Here is a 27,836-nt window from a genome sequence, read left to right as displayed (position 1 = left end):
CACACTGAATTATTGCAAAGATATTATCAAAGAAGGCATCACATGTCTTGTGTCTGCCAAAATGCATTTTAAGGTGAGAGATTAGTGTGGAGGAAGACTACTAAACGCTCTGCCACCTGCATACTCTTTTTCTTTCATTTAGAAAACAATTACAAACTAGACATAGCTTCAGTGGAAGCTTCCCCCAGTACTTGGGTACATTTTTTGTAATAGCAGCAACACAAAAAAGCGCGGGGCTTGCTGTGTGTCACATTCACTTCCCCCTCCACCCCAGCTAATCCTCCTCTAATTCAGCTGGCTGCTTGTGCAGCCAGGCACGGCACATTAGCATGGGTTGCTGGAGTTCAGGGAAAAATCCACTGCCTGTGAATGGTTCTTTATTCTGATCCAGCAGGCTGGATGTGGCGGCAGGTTTTCTGTGCACCCCCACGTTCACCTCTCAGTAATCTGTATTTTCAGGGACAACACAAACCTGCTGGACACAGTACTGCAATGAGTTGCTGCACCTTGTAATTCCTTTTTATTTCTCTTTCCTCAAAACACATCAAAAAGGTAAGGAAATGTTTGGAAGATACTGGTTTGTATCACTCACAAATCTCCCACGTTGTTTCTTAGCAAGAACAAGAGTGGCAAAGTGCAAGGCAAAGCTGCAGTCCCTCCAGGAAGGAGGGGCTCAGCCACAGATGGAAAGAAGGCTCCCAGGGAGTCAGTCTCTCACTCACTCACCCTGCCTACGACTCAGATCACGAGATTCTGCTCCAGGAATGCCTGCAATGGAGAAGTCTGTTCAGACCTGCCCAGGCAGAGCCAGCAATTCCCTCAGACTGGTGCAGCAGCTCAGGCAAATCGCCCTTCCAGCAACCTCAGTCCCTGAGGGACGGCGCTGAAAACCACAGCCAAGGAACAGGGGCAAAGAGCCAGCAAATGGGCACTGGCTGCCATTGCAGGGATCCCCAGGAAACACTGCCACTGAAGGGTAAAAGGGGATAGATAATGCAAGTAAATATCTGTCAGTTAAAACTAACAAAAATTCTGAGCTTGCTTTACTATAATTCTTTTTTCTCTCTTTTTTAGGTCTCTGAGAAAAGCTGAGAGTCTTTGCTTCATTTTGGCCATGGATGAAGCTTTTTGCTTGGATGAAGATTTAAAGACTGTTCATATAATTTTATGAGGCTAGCCCAAGTACAATTTTGAGGCTTTATTTTCATCATTCATGACTACCAGCAGATGAAAGACTAGGAATAATCCTATTTCACCAGGAAATGCTGATGAGAGTGCACTGCTTCAGGACCAACACAAGCAATAGCAAAGGCACCTGAAAGCTCTATCTACATTTGAGAGTTCAATCTCTAATTTGAGAGCACCTCTCATTGATGCCCCTTTGCACTGGTCCTGAGAGGCCAAAAAGGAGCACACTGAGAGAGAAATGCAGAATTTCCCTTGCCAGCTGTCAGGTATGAAAGTAACATTTATGCAAATCCAATCCTTTTGGGAGCTGTGAAAGAAGGGTGAGGACCCTCACCACACCATCACTGCAGCACCCTGTACTGAATGGCCTGGCCTCCCCCCTTCAGAAATGAAATCTACCTTGCAACCATGAGAATTTCCCTGGCATTTATATCATCAAGTGTTCAGACAATAAAAAGGTACCATGAAATAGTGAAGAACTTAAAAATGCAACCATAGTGTTGTGGGAGAAAGCAAGTGAAGTGGCAACTTGATGAGGAAAGGAGGAAAAAAACCACACACTGATATGGAGAAAACCTTGGGACCCAAGATATGAATGAGTATTTGCACAAATCATGTGCTTCCAGGAGGATCCATAAAGTGACCTATGGCGCTGAACATGGAACATGTTATCAGCACACAAAAATACATTATGACACAGAATTGTGCAAACAATGAACTCCAGTTTACTTCAAACCATTGGAGCATCCTTGACTAAGCAGCAAAACTGCTGGCATGTACAGTATATAAAATGAGATTTAATCGTGGAGGAGGGAAGAAACGCAGTCCTAACACTTCATTACTTTGCACACAAAATGGAAATTTTTACTTTCTACATAAGAAGGGACAGTAAGGGTCAGTAAAACAGCTACTTACTGGTGTGCAGTATTCCACCATGGGATAGTGCATTTTGTGACCTTTAGCAACACGGCCAGAGAAGAAGCAACTTTGGCAGATGTCATAGTTAAAGTGCTTTAAACTTCTGTACCTAAAAGAGGATAAAAAAGAAAAAATTCATGGCTTCAGAGCTTTGTGTGTGACTGCTTCGTATCAGCCCATCAAGTTTGCTCTGTTAGTAAATTCTCTTCTGTGACATGTCACACAGTGTGCAATGCCCAGCAATGCTCCTCTGCCCTGAGGGACAGGTACTGCTGCCTCAGATGTTTGTCATAGATCTCAATCTTCAAAAAAAATTCCAATATTGGACAACAGTGAAGATTTCTGCACATTCACTCACCTTTAACATATGAAAGACACTACCACACTTTTTATTTCTATGACACTAACTTCAGATCTTTTGCTCTTCATCATGATTCCTAAAATAGGATGTCCTCCAGGAGGAAAATTCAAGAAAGTAATGCCCTCTCAGTAAGTCACTCTGGCAACCCCCTCATGTCCTTCCTAGCACCTCTATAAAAACAATTTTCCTGCAGAGCATTCCATCCATGCAAAACTCCAAACGCACTTTTGGGCCATTATTTAATCTCATCAGCTCTATGAGGCAGCTAACTGTTGTATCTGCTGTGCTGAAGTGCTTGAAAGAGCCAGAGGCATAAGGGTTGTCTTGTTCCAAATACACGGAGCAGCTCAGCCACAACGACCTCAAAAGAACATTGTTTCACATCAACTGGGTGCTCAGTATTAGCTTTCTAAAAGCCTTCCAATACAGTATCTTTTTGTCAAGTGTGTACACAGGGTTTCAATGACTTGCAAAGACAGAGGAAAAAAAAATCTGTGACAGACAGATTCTACTATCATGATAATAGATTTGTTACATAAATTTAAGAGACAGATGAGATCAGTCAAGTAAAATTAGACACAAACACAGAGCTCCAGTGTCTGCTTCCCGAGTTCTCGGTGCTTACAACAGACTATCCATTCACTTGCCATCCTTTGATATTTCCAAGGGCTGCACTTTTCAATTCCACCTACTTGTCTTTGGCTGGTTTATACAAAACTGTGTAAATAATACAGTAGTTAATATACTGCATCCGGGAATGGGAAAATTGTGGATGTGCTGAATTACTCACATCCAAACCACAGCTCTTGCTCAGTAATATTTATCACTTCCCAGTTCAGATATTAATGGGGAATGAAAAGCAAAAGAAAAGAATTTAGACTATTAGAGCAACAGCCTCAGATTCAAAACAATGCAATAAATACCTTCTAAATTTCCCCCATTTCCCACTGCCTGTGAAATTGTAGCAGAAAGCACTGCCCCACTACATGCATAAAAGCCACATTCATCTGCTCCCAGGTTAGAGCAAAATGATGGCTTTTTTGTGTAGCACTGCTTGCTGCTGTTATCTATCTGTGTTTTAGACACAAAATTACAGAAAGCTCTTTGTAAACAACACAATAACATAGAAAGAGAAATGCCAATGGTAAAAGAAGACTGTGTGCAAAAAGGGCAGGAACCATACAAAGCAGCTATTGCAAAGCAAAGTGATAAAACAAGTCCAGGCATAATTGAAAGTGAGTATTTACTCAGCCCTTAAGTGGCTTCTCAACAGGCACACCAACACACAGCCATTTTACAACACAGTGACTTATTCATTGCCATAGTAACCATGGTGTCAATCCAGATGTTTAAATAGACCAGCAGCATTTCCCCCACTCCAGGTTAATGTTCCACCAACATTCTTTCACAGAGAAATGCACATGTAGCTTTTACATGCCTAAGAATTTTCAAGGCACTTCCTTGCTTTACACTATGACAGAAAGCAATTCATTAGGATCCAATTCAGAAAATGCAACTGCATAGGACACACTGAATGTAAGGAAAATTGTGTTAGTTGTGCAATCCAACAATGCTTTTGTTGAGGCATGGAAAGACTGGGACACAGAGGAAGTGCCACATTTTAACTGAGAGATGACTTGTCCTCTGCAAGTCTCACAGCACTGTACCCAGTCCAGGTGCCACTCTCCCTTGTGTCCCCATCACAATTATTTTTTCCAATAACAAAATCCCTATAAAATGGAGCTCCTGATTTGCCCGGAATCAGGCAGAGCTCTTGATCCACCAAGCAGAAGCACACGTGGCTGAGAGGGAGAGAGTCTGTACCTGAATCCAATAATGGGGCACTCCTTACAGATGTTGCACTTGGCTTGGTGCTTGGCAGTCTCAGCAGCAGCCACCCTGTGCAGGACAGGCAGCCACACCATGGACTGTGGCTCCAGCCTCATCCAGTCCAGGAAAAGGGCTGCTTCAATCTCTGGTTTGTTGTTGGCCTGCAACACAAGGGGAAAAATGACAAGGGCTGAGCACAACTGATCTGTCTAGTCACCAGCTAACAAACAGTTCAAGCTTTTCTCGTCAACTCCATATTTCTTCATGGAATTTACCTCCAACTTTTCCCCCAGTCCAACTACTCATTAAAAAAAAAAAAATTAAAAAATCCCCAGGATCCTGCCTTCAAGACAGGAACTGAAAACCATTATTAATATTTCAAATTTCTCTTTCTCTTATTCTATTACAATAGACAGCACTACCATGTACTTTGTCACAGAGAAAATCATCCACTTATAGGATCACCTTTGATGCCTGATCTCACATTTTGTGTCTCTCTTATCTGAGAGCGTACAGCACTGCTTCTCACCTATTTTAAAAACTGTTATCCAAGCCCTAAAAATTGCATGTCTTTTGATCAAAATTCCTTTCTCCTTAACATCTTTCATTATCACACTGACCTTTCTTCATAATGCACACATAAGGAAATCATTCAAATCTCTCTCAAGCCTGTTGTTGAACATATAAACCCTCTTTCTCCTTGAATGCCTCAAACCACCTCTTCTTTACATTTCCAATCACTGACTGCAACCACAATACAGTCCTGTCCCACAAAATAACATTCTCAGATTCCATTACATCCCACACTCATCTCTTTGCCAACAGCAGAAGAGCCAATGAACACTTCCCAGTAAACCCATTCCTCTGCTGCCACCCCATCCCACCCCACCCTACCCCATCCCATCCCATCCCATCCCATCCCATCCCATCCCATCCCATCCCATCCCATCCCATCCCATCCCATCCCATCCCTGTGACATTTCAGGTATCTCATCCATAGTAACTTCAAGGCAGAGCAGTCACAGAGCCAAATCCCATTGTGCCAGGCACCATGCACCCCCAAAAGTGATATATCATCCCTACCCTGAGCACCCACAGTATGGAAAAAGAAAACAAAGAGACAAAACCCACAAGGAAATAGGGGACAGTAGTGATCTCTGCATGGGGAGAGGTCACACTGCACCAGCAGGCTGGACACTGCAAACAGGGCAGAAGAAAGGCAAGGAGCATCAAAAGGGATTGAAAGGAAACCAGTGGAATGATGGAGTCAGTGTTCACAGGAAACAGCCCTCCATGGGGCGGGGTGTCAGGAAGCCTGCACAAAACTGTTACCTGAGAACCTGGGAGATGGTTTCAGTGCTGAAAGTGAGGTGATAGATCAGGTGGAAACCTCAAGGGGCTCTGGTGGGGAGGTGGGAGAAGGGAGGATTCCCATACAGGGAACAGCCCAAGTGATGAAGAGGGATAACATCGTGCTCTGTTTCTCTAAACCATCACTACATGCTAATTCCAATTCCTCAAGACATTTCCTTCCATGCTCCCCACAGCAACAGCATATTTATGGTCTGAATATATTTAAATCCTCTGTTTTCTTTTTTCTCTATGCTTTCAAATACAGCTCTCAGTGGGCCAGTCTTTTATATTTTAAACTTCACAAGGCTGACTGTCTTCCTTTGTGGTTCCAAACCTATTTGAAGCACTTAAATAAATAATAAGCATTAATGTATCCTGTACATGGACCAAGATGAATAGGGGATTGAGTGCCGAGGATTTTTATGCTTGCTCTCAGTTACTTGTCCAGTTTCTCATGAAATTTGAGTTTAGTATAATCTAGCTAAAACCTTATTGAACTAAAAATGTTAGCAATGAATTTTGAGAAAAAAATACCCAACTGATCTGCAAGAGAGAGAGCTATAGGGAAAACCAATTAGCTGTAGTTCTGTTTTTTGTTTTCTGTTAAATCTAACACTGTTTATAACCTTGACAAACAAATTAACTGATCAATATTTGAAGGCTAAGAAAAATGCAGTCTCCCAGACAGAGCCCCACAAAAAAGATGTGAAATAACAAGCCCTGTAATATGCCCTGAATAATGAATTGCATTACAATTGACTTAAAATGCTGTTGCAAGACTTTTGTTAATCAGAAACAAAGCTTCTTGGTCAGAGCTTCCTTCTTAAGGTGCTCGTTTGGGAAACCATCCAACAACTCCTATCACTACACTTGGGATCCATATACATGGACTTCTAGTATAGTCAAAAACATCCTTTTTTGGATGTTTGGGATAAAAACATCAAATCAGAACATATCTACAATTATTCAGATAAAGTCCTTCACAATTTGATATTCATGGAAGGATTATATTAAATAGAATACACACTGAAACACTTCTGAAGTCTTCTGCATTACGCCCTAGTTCTCTGTTTTCTCACATAGCTGCAGAATTTAGGAAGCCTACCCCAAAATAAAAAGAGAAATTCAAAAGCACAGTAAAGTCCAGTCAGCACTGGCAAAAGGATTTGTTCACAACAGTGAATACCGCCTTCTGCCACAGTACATCAGTGAATTCAGTCGAATTAAATTAATTTTGGAACTCCTAAGTGAAAGGCAGGCTTCTAAAATATGACCATCTCTATTTTCAGCTGGAAGGTAGGGCAACAAAAGGGCAGGGGAGAGTCTTTCTGTGACTCACTCAGAGATCCAGCTTCAGCCAGCAACTACGCTGGCAAACCATAACCCTGCCTAGCAGACTACACTTTCTATACAGAGGTCCTCTAAGCCTGAAAAAAAAAAATAAATTAAGAGCATCTCTTTAATATACAATTTCTAATAGAAAAACACGAGGTGTACGGAAATGCTGCAGTGCAAGCTGCAGTCAGAATAAGAATGAGCCGCTCAAAGCGCTGCTCTCCACTTGTAGCTGCTTTAAATTTGCAGGGAAAATGCTGCAGCAATGAAAGACTTTCTGTAACACCCCTGATCTATTTTAATTTTGCAGTCACTGTCAATTGCCAGCAGCCCCAATAGCTGCCTAGGCAGAGCTCCGTATGGCGGCCGTACAAAACCTGTGCTCAGAGAGATTAGGTGCATTAAAATGTATCAGAACTGCTTCTGAATTATATTACATGAAGATTTAAAGCCACGTGGAGAAAAGCTGGTCAGGGTCAGACAGTATAGGACAGACAGTTCTCAGCTGCCTCCTGAGCTGCTATTACAATTTTTAAAATAATCTTTAAATCCAGTAAGGCAGCAACTGAAGATTTTACATACGGGAAAAAGGCTGAATTCATACAGTTCATATCTGAAGAAACAAGATCAAGCTGTAAAGAATATTAATGGTTCTTCTCTTGAACACATTTCTGTGCAACTCACAATTTTTATGGTAATAACAGAGTGAATCATAAAGTAAAATTCATTAAGGCCTTTCCAGCTTACAAGTAACAATTTGTTATGGAGGGCATTCAAATTCATTATGCTCCAGACATCTGTTTTTCAGTATTTATTCTGCAGAAACAATGGGGAAATAGGAAGTTGGGTGGTGCTACCATCTTTATGCAATACTTGGGAGACGAGATTTTTGTTCTTCCCTCTCTCTTCCTCTAGCTAGTAGCTGAAAAAATATCCTATGCTATATTAACTTTGTCTGTCCATAATAGGAAATATGCTACAAAATACAGATGGGATTTTACATGAAAATCGTGCTATGCTTTTAGACTGAGGCAGATAATACAGCAGAAATTTCTGATAACATTTCTGATTAGCTATATTCTGCTTATGAGCAGCGTAGGAAATTGACTGGAAATAAATTAACATTGTTAATTGAATGGTGTTTTACACCCTGTGTGGAAAGCTTTACATTAGTAAATATTGTTTTGGACAAACAGAACTGAGGGTTGGGATTCTTATAACTTGTAAAGTCTAAAAATGCAGAGCTGCCAGTAACAGCAACCCTGTCTCCTCAGTCAGACCTAACCCTGCTCACCCTCATCTTCCCCTCCTGCATTACACTTGATTGCTGTGACAGTCAATGTTTTTTGTGTTGTAGCAAAGAATAATAAAACAAAATAACATGAATCCGGAATTAGTGCAATTTTATATCATCCACACTCCCCACCCCTTAAATCATTTTAAAATAGCTTCTGAAAGCAGTTTATTTGTAGGACTCCTCAAGACTGCCTCCAAAGTCAGGCACAGGTTCACAAAATCCTGCTGAAATAAAACCAGAATTGCTGTTTTATGACATTTACAGCACAGCAGCTTGAGGAAGGATTTGCTAGTTCCCTTTGGCCAGCTCTCTGTTGTCAGAGCCAGGAGCAGAAGAAATATCCTATGAATAGAAACAAGGGCTGCCTGAATCTGTTAAAAGAGACTGAGTCCCTCAACAGTAACACTGCACTTGTAAGTTATTTTCATAAAGACTTGTATATATAACTTTATTTGTACATAGTACTGGTATTTCCTAACTGCTCAAAAATAAAAGCAATAAACAATGCCTCAAGAAACAATTGTCCAACCAATTCAAATCACAGCATTTATGGCCAAAGTCACTTTCAGGGTCCTGGCCCAGGATTTGTAACACCCAAATGCCACCTAAAAGGACTAATAGCTCTATTTTGGATTTTATTTGCCTGAGTAAATACACCAGATTTGGACAGACTTCCATGGTTTTTAGAAAGTAGGCTGATCTTGCCTTACCATTGATCAAGTACAAATCTCGTAATGAAGACTACAAAGTACAGAATATAAAAATACTTTGCTTCATCAAAGTGAAGCAAAACAAGGTTAAAAATACATGTATGAGTTAACTGCACATATTTTACTACTCCTTAGCTTCATCTGTTCTAGTTTTTAACATCAACTACTCTGATTCAAGTATATCCTTGAAAGAAAGCATACTTAAAGCATTTTATAACCAAGAGCCAACTGTCCAACATTTTACTGAGGAATGGTGGGGGACATTTTCATCTGAGCTGCACTCCGCTCTCTCATCACATTTCTTCAAAGTCCCAATGTCACAGTAACTCATCCAAGGCAGTAGTGTCAATTCCTAGGTCCTGTTTACACTATATGAGGAAAGCATATTAATAATTTTCCACTGTGATTAAAACCGTGTGTCCTTCACTCCATATCATTTCCCTATCCTGTTTACTTAAAAAACCTACTCATCACAGAACTAAAAGGAAAGTCCTTTCACACTGCAGCAACACTGAATTCACTCAATTTTTCATGGATCTATAGATTGCTTTGATGCATTTTGAGCTTAAGCAGAACTATACAGTCTTCAAGTGGTCACTGGATTAAACTCTTTGCTCTCTAAACTTAAAAGCATTTTTTTCTTGAAAATCTCAAAGCAGAAATTACACACCCCTGCCCCAAATAGAAAAGATGAGTCCCATGATATCGTTCTCCTCCCAAGAACTTCTACCAGCACCTTCCTGCAAATGAAGAAAACTACAGAAAGCACAAGGGGGGAGGGAGAAGTAGCAGAGGACTGGAGCAGCAGCCTCGGGAGAAGGGGACCCAATTCTCAGGAGCAGAGGGGTGCAGCAGGCAAGGCTGCTGCCAACAGCAGGGCTGGGCTCCTCCCTGCCCAAACCTCATTCCCAAGGACTCACCCTTCAAAAAGCAGGAGAGATTTCCCCTGTTATCTCTGGGAACAGTAAACATCCCCTTTCTTTCTGCTGCTGTGCAGACAGACAAGGCCGTTGCCAGGGCACCTAACCTAAGGGAGCTGGGAGAACCACTTCTGAAGCACACAATTGTTGCAACTCTGACATGACTGCAATTATATTGTTGGCTTATCATCACCAGAAAGAAGGAAGAAAAAAGGGAAGAAAAAAACCAAAGCTAAAGAAAAAGCGTTCCTCAACGTGGGTGTACAAAGAAAGACTTAAATTAGTTCCCATGCAGTAATGTAAACTATGAACCCCCACGATATTCTTCAAAAATGAATTATCTTGCTCCAGTAACAGGAGGCTGCTGGAGCAGCAGTACTGCCTGGCTGTCCAGCTTTTCCAGCCTCCCTGTCTCCTGGGCTGCTCCATGTTCCCCCACCAATATTTCTGTGCTTGTCCTCCAGCCTGTGGATCCTGGAGCCCACCATCCTACACTGAAAGGATGTCTCAGTGCTCCCCTTCTCCCTTTCTCATGGGAAATTCTGATCTCTCCCCATCTCCATTCCTGGCTGCTCCTTTCTTTTATGCCTTATTCTATCCACAGTGTTTCCTTCATCACTATTATTCTTACTGTCATTCCCTAAGAGTCATCCTTATTTTCCATTCCTTAATTCCTTCTCCCTTGCCTTCATTAGGGCTTTCCCTATGTTTGGATTTCTGCTCCTCTCCCTAGGACTCCATCCCACCTATTCCTCTATCTCCTCTCCTCATCTCAGCCTCCCTCCCCCTTTCTGTCCCTCCTAGGAGATCTCTGTTCTGCTGCAGCCCAGACTGGAAACCAATCTGCACTCTGAGAGTTAAAATGAAGATTCATCTGGAGGAAAAAAGAGAGGATGACATTCCTCCTATTTCAGGTATGAAAAAAATCCATTTTTCAGTGCAAGTAAGAGAAGAAAATCAGGTTTTCTGATGTTCTGATTTCTGAGCATGCCAAAGGTTGTGTCCAGCTGTGCTTGAGCCGTTCCTAGAAATGCCAGCAGCTGGATGTGATACAACCTCCAGCCTGATGGCATGTCTTCATTTCTAATGACAACTCCTTTTGCTAACTCCTTTTGTTCAAATAAACAGTTATCACAAAATCACAGAATCACAGAACAAGCTGAGTTGGAAGGAACCCACAAGAATCACTGAGTCCAACTCCCAGACCTGCACAGGATCATCTCCAAGAGTCTTCCTACTTTAAAAAAAACGCGTTTGATGTGTTTCATCACTGTGATTTTCTATTGTTTATTCCTAGTGTAAAAACACAGAATGGCAGCCTTCTTAAAAAAAAAACCCTATGGTTTTGCCAGATTCTAAGGTCACTTTCCTTATCAGTTTTTCAATGGTGTTTTTAAGTGCTGTTGACATTTACTTGAGAAAATGACAGAAACCAGTGAATCCTAATTCCTGAGGAAGGTAATTTGTACAAAATCTTTACCATGGATTTGTGTTGGTGCCACTTGAAAGCCCAACATGGAAGTCAAGGCTTGAAAGCATCAGCAGGGTCTAACACAGTTATCAGCATTACTGTGCACAGTTTATGAGCATGGGTTATTCACCCAGGACACAGGCCCATAAAACACTCATTCTGAAATGGCATCAAATCCCGATTAGAATTATAAAAGGTCATGACATGAATGACAGAAACAGTAAAATGTAAATCCTGTAGAATTAATCTGTCACAGGAAATGTCAAAAATACAGAAAGCAAATGTCCCATCAGAACTGAAGTTTGTGGTGATTTTAGAATTAGGTTCTTTTCGAAGTCATTGTGTGTATGCAGTCTACTTCCAAGCATTAATATTCATTGAAAACACTTGCTGTGTTTTGCTTACTACAGAACTGAAACTACTACATAATGAAACTTGAGCAGCAGGCAAAAAAGCAAACAACTCCCCCCTTCCCCAAGCAAACAAAAAAATCCCTCAGGGACAGTGAGGAGATGGGAAAAGAGCTTTCTTCCATTGTAATGTAGAAGATGCATTTAGAGTTAATCACAGACCATACATTACCTCCCCTCCTCTACCTTTTCACTAAGCAGCTGTCTTCATCTTGCGCATTCTGCTGGTAGTTATGATAAGGATGAATAATTCCCTTAACTCTCTTCCTCCCCAGATTAAATAATTTACAAGTTTGAAAAAGAGCCTCCAGTTTGCTGTGTATTCCTCAACAGACAGGACAGGAATTCTTTCAGTACTCTTTAAAAGAAAACTGGTATTATCCATTCAAGGAGTGGAAGGAGCTCATCGAGCACTCCTCGCCCCCAGACAGCACTGCAGGCAGTTGCCTATTGCTCCCCTGGGCACCTGGCTGTCACTGCTATGTACATGCCCAAAATCCAGATAAACCACTGCTGTTCACCCACACAGCAGTAACAAACAGTTATCTACTGCTGGGCAATAGAAAACTGTAAAGCCAGGAGCTGCTGCAACCAAGACTTACACTGTTTGAAGGGTTCAGTTCCAACAGGAGCCCCAATGACAATTATCTGCCCTCTGAACTAATTAAAATACACCTCGTCAAAGGAACAGTTTAATAAGGCAATGGCCACTACCATCACAGAACCACAGAATCACAGAATAATGAAGTTGGAAGACACCTCTAAGATCACCGAGTCCAACCCATGCCCTACCACCTCAACTAGACTATTGCACCCAGTGCCATGTCCAGTCTTTTTTTAAACACATCCAGAGATCGTGATTCTACCACTTCCCTGGGAAGAGCATTCCAGTACCTTATTACTCTTTTGGTGAAAATTTTTTTCCTAATATCCAACCTATACCTTCCCTGATGTAGCTTGTGTCCTCTTGTTATGTCAGAGACTGACCCCCACCTGTCTACAACCTCCCTTGAGGAAGTTGTAGAGAGCAATAAGGTCACCTCTAAGCCTCTTCTTCCCCAGGCTAAACAACCCCAGTTCCTTCAAACGTTCCTCACAGGGCTTGTGCTCCAAGCCCCTCACCAGCCTTGTCACCCTTCTCTGGACGTCACATGAACCACAGTAGCCCCCTAATCCTCATCCCAGATTTTCAACCCTCCTCAGCAGCACAGGCAAGCTCAAGATAAATACCAGTTGGGAAATTCAGAGCCAGCAAAACACGGACTTACAAACTGGAAGCAGCTCCTGACGCTGGGCTCGATGTTGCTGCCCCCGAAGGAGGCCACCTCGCCCAGCTGCCGCGGGATCTGGATGGAGTCGTGCAGCAGCAGCCCCAGCCGGCGCTGGTCACAGAAGCCAGTGGAACTCGCCACTTGTTTGAACAGGTCTGCAGGAGGGAGAAGGACACCAGAGGTCAAGCATCACCATCAGGATGTGGCAAGCAGCCCAGATTTGCGTCGTTTCCCAGGCTCACAGGTGCGGTCAACAGCCTTGGAGGACACGAGCACAAATAAAACTTCCATCTGGCTGCTTCTGTTCCCATAAACACTGGGGTTTTTCTGTGAAATGTGAGTCTTGTGGTAATTTTTAATAGTGCTACTGGCTTGTGCCTGGGAAGAAAGGCCACTCTAACACAGCACCTGTGTCATTTCTGGTAATAGAAGCAGACTCGATAACACAGCTAACTAAACAGCAGGATCTTCAAGCCACAACACAGATGTATAGAAAATAATGTTTAATGGTAAAATAATTTCATACAACATAGAGCACCTTTTCAAGTCTGAGCAACTCAGAGAATCCATTTCTCTTCCAGATGAATTAAAATGATGACCAAGAGCTGCCTAACTTTGATATATGACAATCTTTTAATTCAAGAGAATTTCTAAAATAAAATAAAAATTACAATATGGTAGAACCTGCCAGCCATCAGAAATTTTAATATCGTATTAATTTTTTGCTTCTGAAGTGAAATGTCATTTGATGCCATGTTCTGTTATTGCATCATTCTAGAAGAGAATCCTTACAGGAAAGAATTATTATCCCTTCATAAGCTCAATTTAATTTGATGGGGATTAATTATACTAAGTATATATTGAGGAGGTTATAGAATTCATAATAAAAAGAAGAAATAGTCTATTGTTAAATGAAATATTTATTTGGCAACATCTCTGTTGACAATACATTATCTGAATAATGCACCCTACTTTTCAACAGTTAAAAAAAAAAGAGAGAGCAAAATAAGGCTAGAATAAAATAATGCTCTTTTTTTGGAGTCACTTTAATATTTTACCCAACACCAGGGACACAATTATAAAGGTGCTTCCGCACTGCTCGAGATAACTTTCCTAGCACTGCTTAGACACCTGCTTTCTTCCAAAGGAATAAAGGAACAGATAGAGAAAGGATTATTTTTTAATTACATGAATTTCACTCTTGCAAAGTCTAGTTTTATAATGAATAATTCTGGGATGAATGCTTCCATCACCTCTGCAAGCCGTAAGACTCGTGCTCTGCACAACCAACTCATTTGCTGCACAAATGAGACAAAAAATTGCAAGGGGTGCAAGTCATTGCATACTTGCAGCAATACTAATGGCAACTGCACTATGACTTCAGCATGGATGGCAAAGCTGCTCCACAGCAGGACAGACACAATTCCTTCCCCTCCCACAGCTATTCAGCTTTCAATTTCCCCATCATGAAAACATTAAATGTCCTCAGCAAGGTTATAGGACACTTAATAGGTTATGCATTACTGTGCACACACACTGCAGGAGAATCTAAAACATGAATAAATGTTTTCCTTTATAACTTTGATGATCTTAGATGAAATACAATTTTGAAAAATATCTGTACTAAATTTTTAAAAATATTTTCTGAATATTTTTTTTAACACCCACACTAAACATCTAGAAATCTAAACTGTGACATTCATTGTGATTGCCCTAAAATCTGATCCAATTACTCATTGTCATGCAGAGACCCCACTGTTGGTACTGTCTGTTTTCTCTTTAGAGTTCTTCAGCTTGCATTAGTAGAGAGTAAAATGATAACAACTGAAGAAGAACTGCTATGGTATTGGGTCAAACGCTAAAGGCTGGATTTTCAGTCATATTTTTAAGTGCTTGAATGAGTGATACCAGTTAATTCAACAAGAAAGTTACTCTTGAGAACTACATTTATCAGTAATTCTTTCCTGGATCCTAATCTCATTAGTGAACTGACTTATCAGTCACATAAAACTAAGACTGCAAGTGAAATTTTTTCAAGTATTTCCCCTTAAAATATGCAAAATTTGCCCACCTTCAGTACTTATTTATTGAAAGTTATTTATTTAAAGGTAGCAACTATATTTAAACACAATGTACATAATAAGACTGACCACAATGTGGGAATCATTAAAAAAAGTTAATATATTTAAAAATAGTGTAATGCAAGTGTCCTGTAGACATGCATTTTTGTGTGTAAAGGTGTGCTGAACCAGTGGTCTCCAAAGGGGTTCTTGTGCCTCAGAGAGTGTTCAAGACAATCCATCAGGGCTCAGTAAAGAAATACTTTTTGTACAGATAATAAATTCAATCGAAAGTTTAAAAATAGTGTTTATTTAATCTTTATCACATCCTTCTTAACTTTCTACTTTTGGTATGCTTTATAATTTAGACAATACATTAGTACAGCAGTACATGTACATAATTTATAAATAGATCTACATCTATTGGAGGTGCATGGGCAAAATTTTTTCTGCTGGGAGGGATGTGATCAAAAATGTTTGGCAACTGCAGGGCTAAATTGCCTAAAACTACAGAGAACAAATACCTTAAAAATACAAGGTGAAACAACACCCTTTGCATCTGCAATATCTAAAATAATGTTTCTGTATGATATTTAAATGTTTTTTTCAATTAAAAACCAGGAGGAATAAAACAGGAACACAAACATTAGGTAAACCCAAAATAATTACATGGACTTACATCTGTATTTATCTTCCAGGTGTGCTTTACAAAGGGACACGACACCGGTTTTGAAAGATAAGACACGGATCCTTCCTGTTCGACCCCTAATGGAAAAGAAACACTGGCTGATAATAAAATCCAATCATGTCATAATTTGTTTACTATAACCAAGTTCACTGCAGTACTGTAGACTTCATAAATTAAATCTCACAGACAACACTCAAGCTGGATGGTTATTAGTTAAGCTAGAAAAACAAAACATTGCTGCGGCTTCACAGGCATAGCTGAACTGCAGTATGAGGTTGTAGCAACTCCACGTGAAATGGTCTCGATCAGAAATAACTACTCATCTCCTTTTTTATAAAAAGAGTGAGCAAAGGGTCTTTTCACTATGCTTCCTTGAACAGGCTTCTCTATGAACTGCTGCTGAGTGATTCTCAGAGGAGATGAGGTCCCTGACAGAACAGCAAACTAGTCCTCTTACCAAAGACAATATAGCTTTACTTCCACCAGAAATCCAATGTAACAGTCGCCTTTAGAAAGTCTTTGCTTACTGTCTGTCAGCCATGCCCTGACTTGCCTGAAAAGGCAACAGGAAGCCAAGCATAAAAAAGCAGCCTCTGCCAGAAGTGTGCAGTGACAGAGACACTTGCAATATGTTCAGGTGAAAGATAAAGCCTGCCTAGAAATCATGGCAAGGCAGGCAGGCTGTACAGTTATGCCATTAACACCTTGGGGTGGTTTCTGAGCTCCTCCTGGCAGCGCTCAAAGCTCTCCTGTGCAGTGCCAAGGGGCTGGGACACTCCAAGCAGCCCCTGCTGCCTGTCAGTCTCTCCCCATGCCCACTCCTGCCATGTAACGTGCCCACACTACTACTACTGCTTTCTAATGTGACAGAGAGAACAACATCCTCCTCTGAGCTGCAGGCAATGCACTGACAAACCTTCACATCTTCTCTCATTCATCTGCTTTAACTCAATTTACTCCCAGTAGCTGGCTTCCCCCCCAGACTTGTGTTTCTGATAGCATTTTAAATATGTAACATCTATTGCAAACAAAGACATACACAAAACAGGAGGCTAATGCCTAAACCCAACATTTTTGAAGCAGAGACTTATCAACAGCTTTGAAGTATCACCAGCAAGGCCCCCACTGGGAATAAGATGAATCATGTAGAGGCAGGCCATGGCCATGCATCAGGCTGCACCACAGGTAAAGATGCATGGGGTCTTTTTAATCCTGTGAAAGAGCTGAGGAGCCAGTAGTGCTCATTTACCCACATATCTCCCCTGCAAACCCTATAAAAGGTACAGACAGAAACCTGTGGACAAAACCAAATTTAGCATTTGCAGCTTTTTATTAAAGAATCTTGCATTTTTCATCATGAATAAGAAGCATTTGTAGTTTACCTATGCATTCCACACTCTGGTCCTCTCACTCCTCTCCCTCAAATCTTTTCCAAATTAATTATTATCTGTGCCCTGAGAAACTCCTCCTGATGAATACCAGACTCATGCAAATTATACAAGAGAAGAATATAGAATAATGATTGCTCTGCAAGGCAATTAAATTGAAACTTGTACGAATCATGAGTTGTTCAGTTCACTCTCCTCTCCTCCCAAGTCAAACCAATAATTTAGCAAGCTACTGCAAATGAGCATGAGTGACTGATCAATTAAAACAAATCCAAAATGTGCAGGATTTGCAGAGCTGTACCCATAATTAGATCAGTCATTGACTGTGAATTTGATTAATATCTTTACAAATGACAGTTTTCAATTATAAGAAAAGTAAAGATGCAGTACATTTAATTAAACGTCTCTGGTAGCGCTCTGAACTTTGGTTGATCTCTGCCTATTAAGTTTACAATGAAAACTAAACACACGTAACCCCAAGGTCACCTCTCTTACCAGTGCAATTTAAACTTGAATTTTGGTAAAATAGCTACAAGCTTTCCTCACACATAAAAACACCTCTGTGTTCCATTGTGCCCTGCAATGTGCAGCTCCCCAGCACACCTAGGGAATTGCCCAGAGGCAGACAATTATAATTTCTGATGTTGTACTTGCAGCACAGTGCAACACAGAGAAAGCTAGACTGGACATGGCTAGTGCACAAGCCACATGCAAACTGGACAGTTCAGCTTAGGAGCAGCCTGTGGAATGACCTTTAGTTCCCTCTCTGCCTCTTATGTGACTGATACAGATTAATATCCCCAACACATGTTTTGTTTTCACTAACTGGGAGTCCTCAACTATGTCTTATTTATGGTTCAAGGTAACTAAGAAGTGGATCACTGTTCTGTGCCAGACAAAGCAGATTAAACAAATAAAACCTGGCTCTTGAATGAATATAGCCCCATTCCCTAGACCTGGTAAACTAAAAGAAGTATAATGTAATCAGGGTAATCCACAGGATACTGCAGCTGCTGCAGGGGATGTCACAAAAAACTGACTAATTGGAGGTGATCCTTCAGGAAGACATGATCTGTACAAATCTGTACTTTTCTTTTGCAGGTGATCACTGAAGCTTCACTCCTTTGACAAAGGGTGGATGGAAGAACAACGTTATGGCCCTACAACAACAGTATGGATCAAAATGTCAACGGCAATACAGTAATTGTCCCATGACCTTCCAATTCTACAGGTAAATGTTTATTCCACCACAGAAATGAGCATGTCTGGCTGGAAGTGGCTTATAAAAACCATAAAAACACAAAAACGACTTTTTAAAAATTAAATTCTCCAAATACAAATATAATGGCTTATTCTAAAATGAGCTTATGTTGGCATTTGCCTATACATCATGAGCATTATCATTAACCCACTTAAAAGGAATACTCATAAATTTTCTTCAGGTATATTTAGTCTGTTGTGTTTATACTGATGGGTACACTTTTTAAAATTAAATTTTGAATTAAATGTTTCTCCAATCTTCTTACAGCTAAGGGTTGCAAGCACATTAGACAAGAGATAACCCTCTTCCATCTTTGAAAAAGAATGACAGATGGAAAGCTATGGAAAACTGACATACTTGAAAAGGTTAAACATCCAGAGGTATAGACAGGCAAGAGTTTATACAGTGTTCATTCTGTTGCGTCTTGATAATTCTCTTGAATTTCTTTATCACAATAAATTAAAATGTCATGTAAAGTCATGACCTACTGTGGACAGACATGCAGTCACAGAATTGGTCTGAACAAAAAAAAATCTGCTTAAACAGTTGTTTTCCAGCTCTCTCATTACCTAGCTTAGTAAATCCAAGATTGTAAGCCTAACCAAGGGCTGTATTGATTCATCTAAATGCAGCCATTAAACCATTAGTTTTATTAAACTTTCATTTCAACTACCCTTTTTTCCAGCTCCAAGCCACCCATGCTGTAATGAGGCAAACAGCTCAACACACATTTCCCCTCCCCTTGTGCTACTGGGAAAGCTTCTGGAGCTTTCCCCTGTCCTGAGCCCCCATACATACGTGTCATAGACATTCAGCAGCCAGTTGAGGCACATGTCCACGCAGAGGGGGACGTTGACCAGGTTATTGTGCTCTTGCTCCAGTCGATCGTAAATGGTGGTCAGGCAGTTAATGATCTGCAGAATATCCATTGGCTGGTCATTCTGTTTGAGGTTGTGCTGGTCCAAGGCATCACAGGCAGCAGACAGACTCAGGAGATCCACTGTTGAAATAAAAAAAAAAAAATACACACCCATAAAGACCGAAGAGAAACATGGTTGTATTACCCACATCCAAAAAGTAAATAGAGCACTGTACTCGGCTCATGTGCCCGGCCAGAGGATGTAAAATGTCCTCTGAAAGTCACATGCAACACTGGTTTCAGAATTCCTACAGATGCACTGTTATTTAGCAGTGGCCTTAGAGACCAGTGTGTATCTGCTTCATTTTTAGCTGTAAAGTACTTATTATGCTCTTGGGTCCTATGGAAATATTACACAAATTGCTGTGCCAGTGAAAACTATGTATTTCATGCTTTATGTTCCTACAGATAGACAGGCTAATATTTGATTACTGCACTCACCAAATGTGCTCTCACCATAGCACAGGTCATCAGCTTTCCAGAGATGCACTGCCCATTTCTTAGAGAAGTCCAGCAATCTTAACCAAACCAAACTCCACAAGGAATATGCAAACAAATCAGAGCTGAACTGTGACTAACCTCTCTGTTACTTTTCCTCTAGTGAGGACAGTGAAAAGAAGGTTCTGGAAACACTACATGTCCTGTTTCAATATTTATTAATTAAATGAATAAATTTTTAATTCTGAATAGCATTTATAATTATCAATACCCCTATGGCATTACAGAGTAAGACATGTTTAAACTTATTAGTCAACATGCAACAGAAATTTTTGTCACAGACATTTTAAATTTTTTTTTTCTCCAATTTAAGTCAGTTGAATTTTGAAATGCAGATGTCCATGGCAAAACTGAACTTCCCTTTCTCAGCTCTTAACTTCTGCAAACTCACATCACCAAGCAGCATCACACTCAGGGCACACAAAATCATGGGATGTTGGCTCAAAAAGTAAGGCAGGAAGAAGAACAAAAGAAATGAGAAAGATGAGATAGTTGATGATGATCTTCCGGCTGCCACAGGGAAACACTTCCCTGTGGGAAGTGCAGTGAATTTCCTTGCAGTGAATTTCCAGGGTGTGAGCAATGGGGATGTTGAAGCCCAGATGCTGTTAATCCTGCTCACACCATGAGCAGTCACACAGTGCAGCACGATGGAATATGACCCAAGGCAGTAGCATCTGGCCCAAAATGAACTGCCCAAAATCATCCAGGAAATTCTTCACAAAACTAGAAAATTAACTGACTCAACTGCAAGACCAGTTTTTCTCTCACTGGAATAAAAAATGTGTTTTCTTGAGTGCTGGTGAGCAGCATCTCCTCATAACGCTGAAAAAACGCTACATAATGAGCAGAAGCTAAATGCAGAACACCATATAGGAATTTTTTTAGAACTTGATCCTGTTTAAGGGCACATTTGGCAAATTCACACTTGAGTATCCTGTTTTACCCAGGATGAAACTGCCCCTTTGATGTCCTAGTGGGAGATGAGAAATACTTTAGCTGCCCACAGGGCTGGCTTGCAATGCTGCTTGGACAGTATGCTGGGATTTTGTAATTGCCAAAAGAATTTCAAGAGTATACATTTCATTGGAAATCAATAGGGACTTACTTCTGCTACTAAATCCCTTAAGCACTTCTGAAAATTTTGTCCTCTGGGCCTAACACACCTAGTGCTACAGTGAACAAGGAAACCTTGGAATGCTATCCCTATTATTACACCAAGAAATTTAACTTTGACTCCATGATTTTGTGCAGAGTTTTATTGGAGTTTTAGCTTTTTTTCCCATTAGCATATAGACATTTATTAAAATAAAGTATTTTGGAATATTACGTTTAACCTTCTAGCATAAAAAATATAGCTATGCTAAGATCAGTGTTAAATCCTGGAAAAACATCAGATCTGTTCCTGAGCGTCTCAGAAGGATGTTTTTCTTCTAAGAATTCATTAGTCAAATTGAAAATGGAGCACAGCCCTCAAACACCTATAACTGAGCTTTAGGCTGAACTCTCAGTTCCTTTGAGACTACGAATCAACGGTAATTAAATGAACCCCTCAGGCGTCTGAGTGGCAGCATAATTATATATGCAGCTACTGCTAAACATGGGTCATTCCACTTTGTGAAAGCTCCTCCATTAATAAACAGCATCTTCTGAAAAGCCTTTCAGCCCACTCTTCATCAACCTCCTGTCCTATCCCGAAGTTTGAAACACACAATTATCTCCTAACAAGCAAAAAGCGCTTGCCAACACGTTCTGCTTTAGGGAACCTCTTTTTGTGGGAAAAAGGAAGGCTCTGGCCTTCATCACATTAAGATCCTCCTTCATCTTTCCCACCAAGACTTAAGAAATGTGTGTGTGGGGTCCTCTCCCAGAACACAGAACTGCATATTTATTTCCTAAATGCAGATATGAAGGTCCTGTAAATGACCAATTTACACAAGACAATCAGATAGGTATTGAAGAGCTGAATATTTGGCACCCTGCAGTGATCTGGAAAGCTTTACTTGAAATAAACCACACCATTTTATGCTTTGCACTTCTTGTGGGTTCTCTGCCAGTCTTTTACACTTTTCTATTTAAAATTCCAAAAGTGACTCCAAAATCTGTGTAGATTGCTCTACTGTGTAGAGCAGTGGTTTCTAGCTTACTTTGAAGTCTAAGTCACTTATATAAATATTTCTTTGGCCTCGAAGGCAATAGAGAAAAGGTTAGGATGTTTTGAACTAGACACTGCCAGATTGCAGGAAAAGTGTAACAGACAACATGGAATAAGTAACCAGTTGAAGGACAGAAGTGACAATTAATAGGCAGGAGAAAGTGCACTCTAGAGGTCACAAACTGAACTCAGGGAAAACTCAACATATGGCTGGTAATAAAAAGTATAAACGGTCCTCCCAGAATGCAAAGATCACCTTCTCTGTAACCTGCTGCTGTTGGCTGACACATTAAAAAAAATATATTTAATCTAGTCTGCATACAGTTAAAGGAAAAAAGACCCCTTGCAGAAGTTCTTGAATATTTTCTTTTGCTGCATTTCCAAGAAAAGTTTGTGAATACATCTCATTTTATTGATATCACGATGTCCTGATGTGGTTTGCACTTGAAGATCAGATCTTTAAAAGCAGCAAGACAAGAAAGTCATCATGCTTTGATGTGATTATCAAAGGGATCCATACATTTAAAAAAACTTGGAGCAATAGTTACACCTGGCATTCTCACAACAATTTTGAAGGCTGAAATGATAAAGCCACATACTAAATAACACAACACATAAGCATTTATTTTTTAAGGATTGCTATTTTCCATATTCTTCTTTAGGTTTAATATCCTAATGTCTTAATACTCATTGGGCTGATTCATGAACTGAAAGGAACTAAAATTTAAGTACAGCTCCCTTTTTGAAGTGTTTTATTCCTGACACTGAGAAGTAGGCTGTACCTTTACTTCTGCAGGCCTTCTATAAAACACGCATTTTTAGAGTACTCCCCAGTAGACAAAAATGCTGTTCTCTATGAAGTTTTCAGGAAAGAAATGCTATAGATATATATAGGCATATACAGATATATATATTTAAAAACTGCTGCAATTTTAAAACAGAAATGAAGACTAAGAGCTGAAAGCAGCACCTACTGCAAGTGGGATTTTGGCTTTGCGTAGGAGCCCTGAAACCCAGCACTGTGCTCTAATTCTACTATTGCCAAAATGCAGAAAAATAATTTTGTAATGAGTTGAGGTTTTAAAAAAAACCTAATTGAACTCAGTTCACAAGCGACACTGAAATGATAGAATACACAAATACAATGATGGTGTCTCCAGGCAAAAATATTTCTAAGAACAAAGCCTGCTAACCAAATTCCTTAAATGCTTCTCCTTAGATACAAGTATGAAGAATGTGCTAGAGTAATCAGTGTAAGCGCCACTGCACGTCTCTGAGAGCATCAATTCTCTGAAAATTTACCTAAATGTAACCTCAGGAGAGGAACTGACTTCAGTTTGCTCAGCTGGACAGGGGAGGGAAAATAGAAAAGCTCATGGGTCGAAATAAGGACAGGGAGAGATTACTCACGAGTTACTGTCACAGGCAAAACAGACCCGACTCGGGAGAATCAACTGAATTAATCACCAAACAAATCAGAGGAGGATAATAAGTAATAAATCTTAAATCTTAAAATGCATCCCCCAACTCCTCCCTTCTTCCCAGGGTCAGCTTCACTCCCAAATTCTCTCCAAATTCTCTACCTCCTCCCCTGCAGCAGCAGCAGGGGAATGGGGGCTGCAGTCAATTCATCACATGTTGTTTCTGCTGCTGCTCTCTCCTCAGTGGGAGGATTCCTCACACCCTTCTCCTGCTCCTCTGTGCAGTCTCCCACAGGAGACAGTCCTCTACAAACTGCTCCAACGCAAGCTCTTCCCACTGGCTGCAGCTCTTCACAAACTGCTCCTGAGTGGATCCCTCCCACAGGAGTCAGTCCCTGGGGAACAGACAGTGCTGCCAGCAAACCTGCTCCAGCGTGGGCTCCTCACCCAGAGTTCACAATTCCTGCCACGAGCCCGCTCCAGCAGGGGTTTCACATTGGTTACGGCCTCCTTCAGGCACCCACCTGCTCTGGCACAGGGTTCTCCACAGGCTGCAGGTGGGCATTTGCTCCACTGGGGAGCTCTACAGGCAGCAGGGACACACCACGGTCTTCTCCATATGCTGCAGAGGAATCTCAGCTCTGGCATTTGGAGCATCTACTCCCCCTCCTTCTGCACTGACCTTGGTGTCTGCAGAGTTGTTTCTCTCACGGATTTCTTCTCCTCTTTCCCAGCCACTGTTGTGCAGCACATTTTCTCCCACACCCTTCCCAAATACATTATCCCACAGACACTACTATCACTGCCACTGATGGGCTTGGCCTTGGCCAGCAGCAGGTCTGTTTTGGAGGTGGCTGGCACTGGCTCTGTGAGACATGGGGTAAATTTCTAGCAGCTTCTTAGAGAAGTCACCCCTAGAGACACCTGCTTTATTATTTAATGGTAGGAATCAGTTATTCAAAAACACCCGAAGGACCACAGAGTCACAGCCAGCACAGGTTTGTGAGGGGAAAGTCCTGCTGAACAAATTTAATTTTCTTTTCACAGATTCACACAGAATCACAAAATAGGTTGGAAGAGACTTCAAGACCATCAAGTTCAACCCATGCCCTCACACCTCAACTAAACCATGGCACCAAGTGCCACATCCAGTCTTTGTTAAACACATCCAGGGATGGTGACTCCACCACATCCCCAGGCAGACCTTTCCACTACTTTATGACATAGTAACCCAGTTAGCTGACCAAAGGAAGCCAATTTATGTAATCTTTTTAGATTTCAGTAAAACTTTCAATACTATTTCTCGTGGGATCTTTCTGGACAAAATGTTCAGCTCCCAGCTGGAAAAACACACCATGTGCTGGGTGAGCAGCTGACACACAGATGGGGCACAAAGGGTTACAGTGAATGGGGGGACATCAGAGTGGTGAGCTGTCACTAAGGGCCTCCACAGGGCTCCATCCTCGGCCCTGTGCTCTTAAACATCTTCATAAAGGACTTGAACACAGGACTGGAAGACAGGGCAAGTCTGCAGGTGATACAGAACTGGGAGGAGCTGCTGACTCCCTCAAAGGCAGGGAGGCCCTGCAGAGAGACCTCGACAGATGAGAGGCCTGGGCAGTCACCAACCATGTGAAGTTCAACAAGGGAAAATCCTGGATTCTGCACCTGGGATGGGCAACCCTGGATGTACAGACAGACTGGGGAATGAGAGGCTGGAAAGCAGCACCAGGGAAAGGGACCTGGAGGTTCTGGTTGATGGAAAGTTGGGTGTGAGCCAGCAAGGCCCTGGCAGCCAGGAGGGACATCCCTGTCCTGGGGACATCAGGGACAGCATGGCCAGCCAGGCAAGGGAGGGAATTGCCCTGCTCTGCTCTAGGGGAGCCTCACCTCGCGTGCTGGGGGCAGTTTTGGGTGCCACAGTACAGAAAAGACATTAAGCTGTTAGAGAACATCCAAAGGAGGGCAATGAGGATGGTGAAGCTGTGTGAGGAGGGGATGAAGTCGCTGGGTTCAGCCTGGGGGAGACTGAGGGGAGGCCTCACTGCAGTCGCAACTTCCTTGTCAGGGGAAGGCAAAGGACAGGCACTGATCTCTGCTCTGTGTCCAGTGACAGGACCCGAGGGAATGGTTTGAAGCTGTGTCAGGGGAGGTTTAGTCTGATATTGGAAAAAGGTTCTAAACCCAGAGGGTGGCTGGGCACTGGAACAGGCTCTCCAGGGGAAGTGGTCACAGCACCAAGCCTGACAGAGCTCAAGAAGTGTCTGGACAGTGCCCTCAGGCACATGGTGTGACTGCCGGGGCAGCCTGCCAAGAGTTGGAGTTGGATCATACTTGTGAGTTCCCTCCAACTCAGAATATTCTATGATTCTAATACAGATAAAATGGGATGCAAAGTTTTGCACTTTCAGTCATAAAAGCCTGTTACAAGTTACACTTATGCACTGCCAGCTAGTTAATTCCAGAAATTCTGTTTCCTTCAGTGCTGCACTGGTTATGAATACTTCTCACTGCATATCACTCCAGTTTCTTTATACCACATTTCCACAGTGAGCGTGGCAGAAGTGCTGTACCATGGAAAGATGTTTATATTTCTAATCATAATTCTTTCTTTGTCACTGAATTAATGTTGAAATCCTTCATAATGTTACAAGGCTTCTCACTTATTGTTTATTTTTTCCTTTTTTCCCCTATTTTTTATACAGTCAGACATTAAGTCTGCACACTTTAGCGGAATTCACCCATGCTTATAAGCCTAAAAGTAAACATGCTCAAAAATACCAAGGTTTGACACAGTTCCAGAAAGCATGTGAGCACAAATCTTACTTGAGATAAATCAACAGTTGAGACATTTGCAACTGTGTCAGAAATTTAACCCTGTAATTAAATGCCAAACAGTGAATGTTAAAATATTTTAATAATCCTCCCAATTGGACTGCCTAATAAACTGCTTGCTTTGGCTGCTGACTGGCCTATCAAGAAAACTCTCAGCGAATTATTTAGCTATCAGGTTACAATAAGCTAAAAAGGAAATGTAATTCTAGTGAAAAGTAGAATAACATAGAGCAGTTGGGAGAATTAAAATGTTCAAACATGCACATCACTAATATAACAGCTGATGAGAGACTTTTCAACACAACTGAAAGCTGGGGAAAAAATGAAGCTAAATGTTTATTGAGATGATCTCATTTAAAGGCAATAACCCCTCAGGGTTCAAGATTTAACTTAACAAACCATTAGCAACTCCAGCTCTGAAGCATTATTTCAGCTGAGTTTTCACTGCTCCCAACACACCACAACTGTGTTTCTTTCAGCTGCAAAGCTGTGGCTGGCACAGGACATGGCACAGTGACATGGCACAGTAAAAACACCTGGCTAAAGTGTGTAAAGATAAGAAATATGTACGGTATGTTCAGTTTTATTTCTGAACTGCTGCTCTGCCTTACAAGGCACAGACCTGCAGACCACCCAACACTCTGGGTTTGTAATGACCATGCAAACCGGTGGCAGCAGGAGGCCCTTCAGGTGAGAGGTCTCCATGTACCAGGCAGAGCTGGGGGTACGTGTGGGAGTGTTTTTCTGCTTCTGATATCTGTGAATAAACTTGTGTGCTGGTGCTGGAGCCCTCCTGGCAGAGGGTGAGGCACAGGCAGGTACTTACAGCAGAGAGCTTTCTGCAGCCTGCGGAGTTTCATGGCAGTCCTGTACGCCGAGAACCTGACGTTGTTCAGGTCAGCTGCAGGGAGGCAAGATCAGAACAAAAGATCAGCTTCACACACCAGAAATAACCAGACTCATGAATACATTGTTATGTTGAACTACAAGACTATACCTGTTGGTTAAAAGAGCAGAGGTGGAAAAAAAAATTTGTTAGAAATTTCACTGAGTTAAAGACCTCAAATCTTGACAACCAACCATCCAAAAAAAACCCCACTAAGTCCTAAAGTGTTACTTCCTTTTGTTCAAAGGCACAGAACTAAAGAGCACTTGAAAGGACAACATCAGTGACTGCAGCAGTGTCTGGAAATACTGCAGAGCTTTTCACACCGGAGGCACTGTGAGGGAGATAAGCTCCTGAAACTCTTCCTTGTTCACCTTGTGCACCAGCCAGGCTGTGTGCAGGCAGCCCCAAGGGAAAACTTATGCCCAGGAAAAAACAAGTGACTCTCAGCTACTGCTAAAACAGAAAACTTATTAAAAATATCCAATTAATCTTCTGTGCTTTCCACCTAAGCAGGCCCCAGCCATGCCCAGAGATGTAGAGCCTTTCTGGAGAGAAGCCAGCCCACCCAGCCAGGTGAGTTTCCAGGTCCCCACCTGCAAAATGGCAGGGAGCCAGTGGCTCTGGCAGCGTGACAGGGAATGGCACCCAGTTGGGGAGA

At 41.5% G+C, this 27,836-nt stretch overlaps 1 protein-coding gene across 16 annotated transcripts in view; it reads right to left on the bottom strand.

The window, feature by feature from the left end:
• Positions 1 to 27,836, bottom strand: part of DMD (dystrophin) — a 1,043,904-nt gene that overhangs the window by 42,156 nt on the left and 973,912 nt on the right. For all 16 annotated transcript variants that reach the window (XM_063182212.1, XM_063182260.1, XM_063182196.1 and 13 more), the window contains 6 exons: positions 27,116 to 27,190; positions 19,260 to 19,461; positions 15,804 to 15,889; positions 13,062 to 13,219; positions 4,292 to 4,458; positions 2,104 to 2,215 (listed from right to left, as the gene is read on the bottom strand). In XM_063182212.1, the coding sequence (XP_063038282.1) occupies positions 2,104 to 2,215; positions 4,292 to 4,458; positions 13,062 to 13,219; positions 15,804 to 15,889; positions 19,260 to 19,461; positions 27,116 to 27,190 (800 nt within the window). The remainder of the gene's footprint in view (positions 1 to 2,103; positions 2,216 to 4,291; positions 4,459 to 13,061; positions 13,220 to 15,803; positions 15,890 to 19,259; positions 19,462 to 27,115; positions 27,191 to 27,836) is intronic.

This window comes from Melospiza melodia, chromosome 2 (assembly GCF_035770615.1).
Source record: "Melospiza melodia melodia isolate bMelMel2 chromosome 2, bMelMel2.pri, whole genome shotgun sequence".
NCBI lineage: Eukaryota > Metazoa > Chordata > Aves > Passeriformes > Passerellidae > Melospiza > Melospiza melodia.
This window is presented reverse-complemented; position numbering and strand designations above follow the sequence as displayed.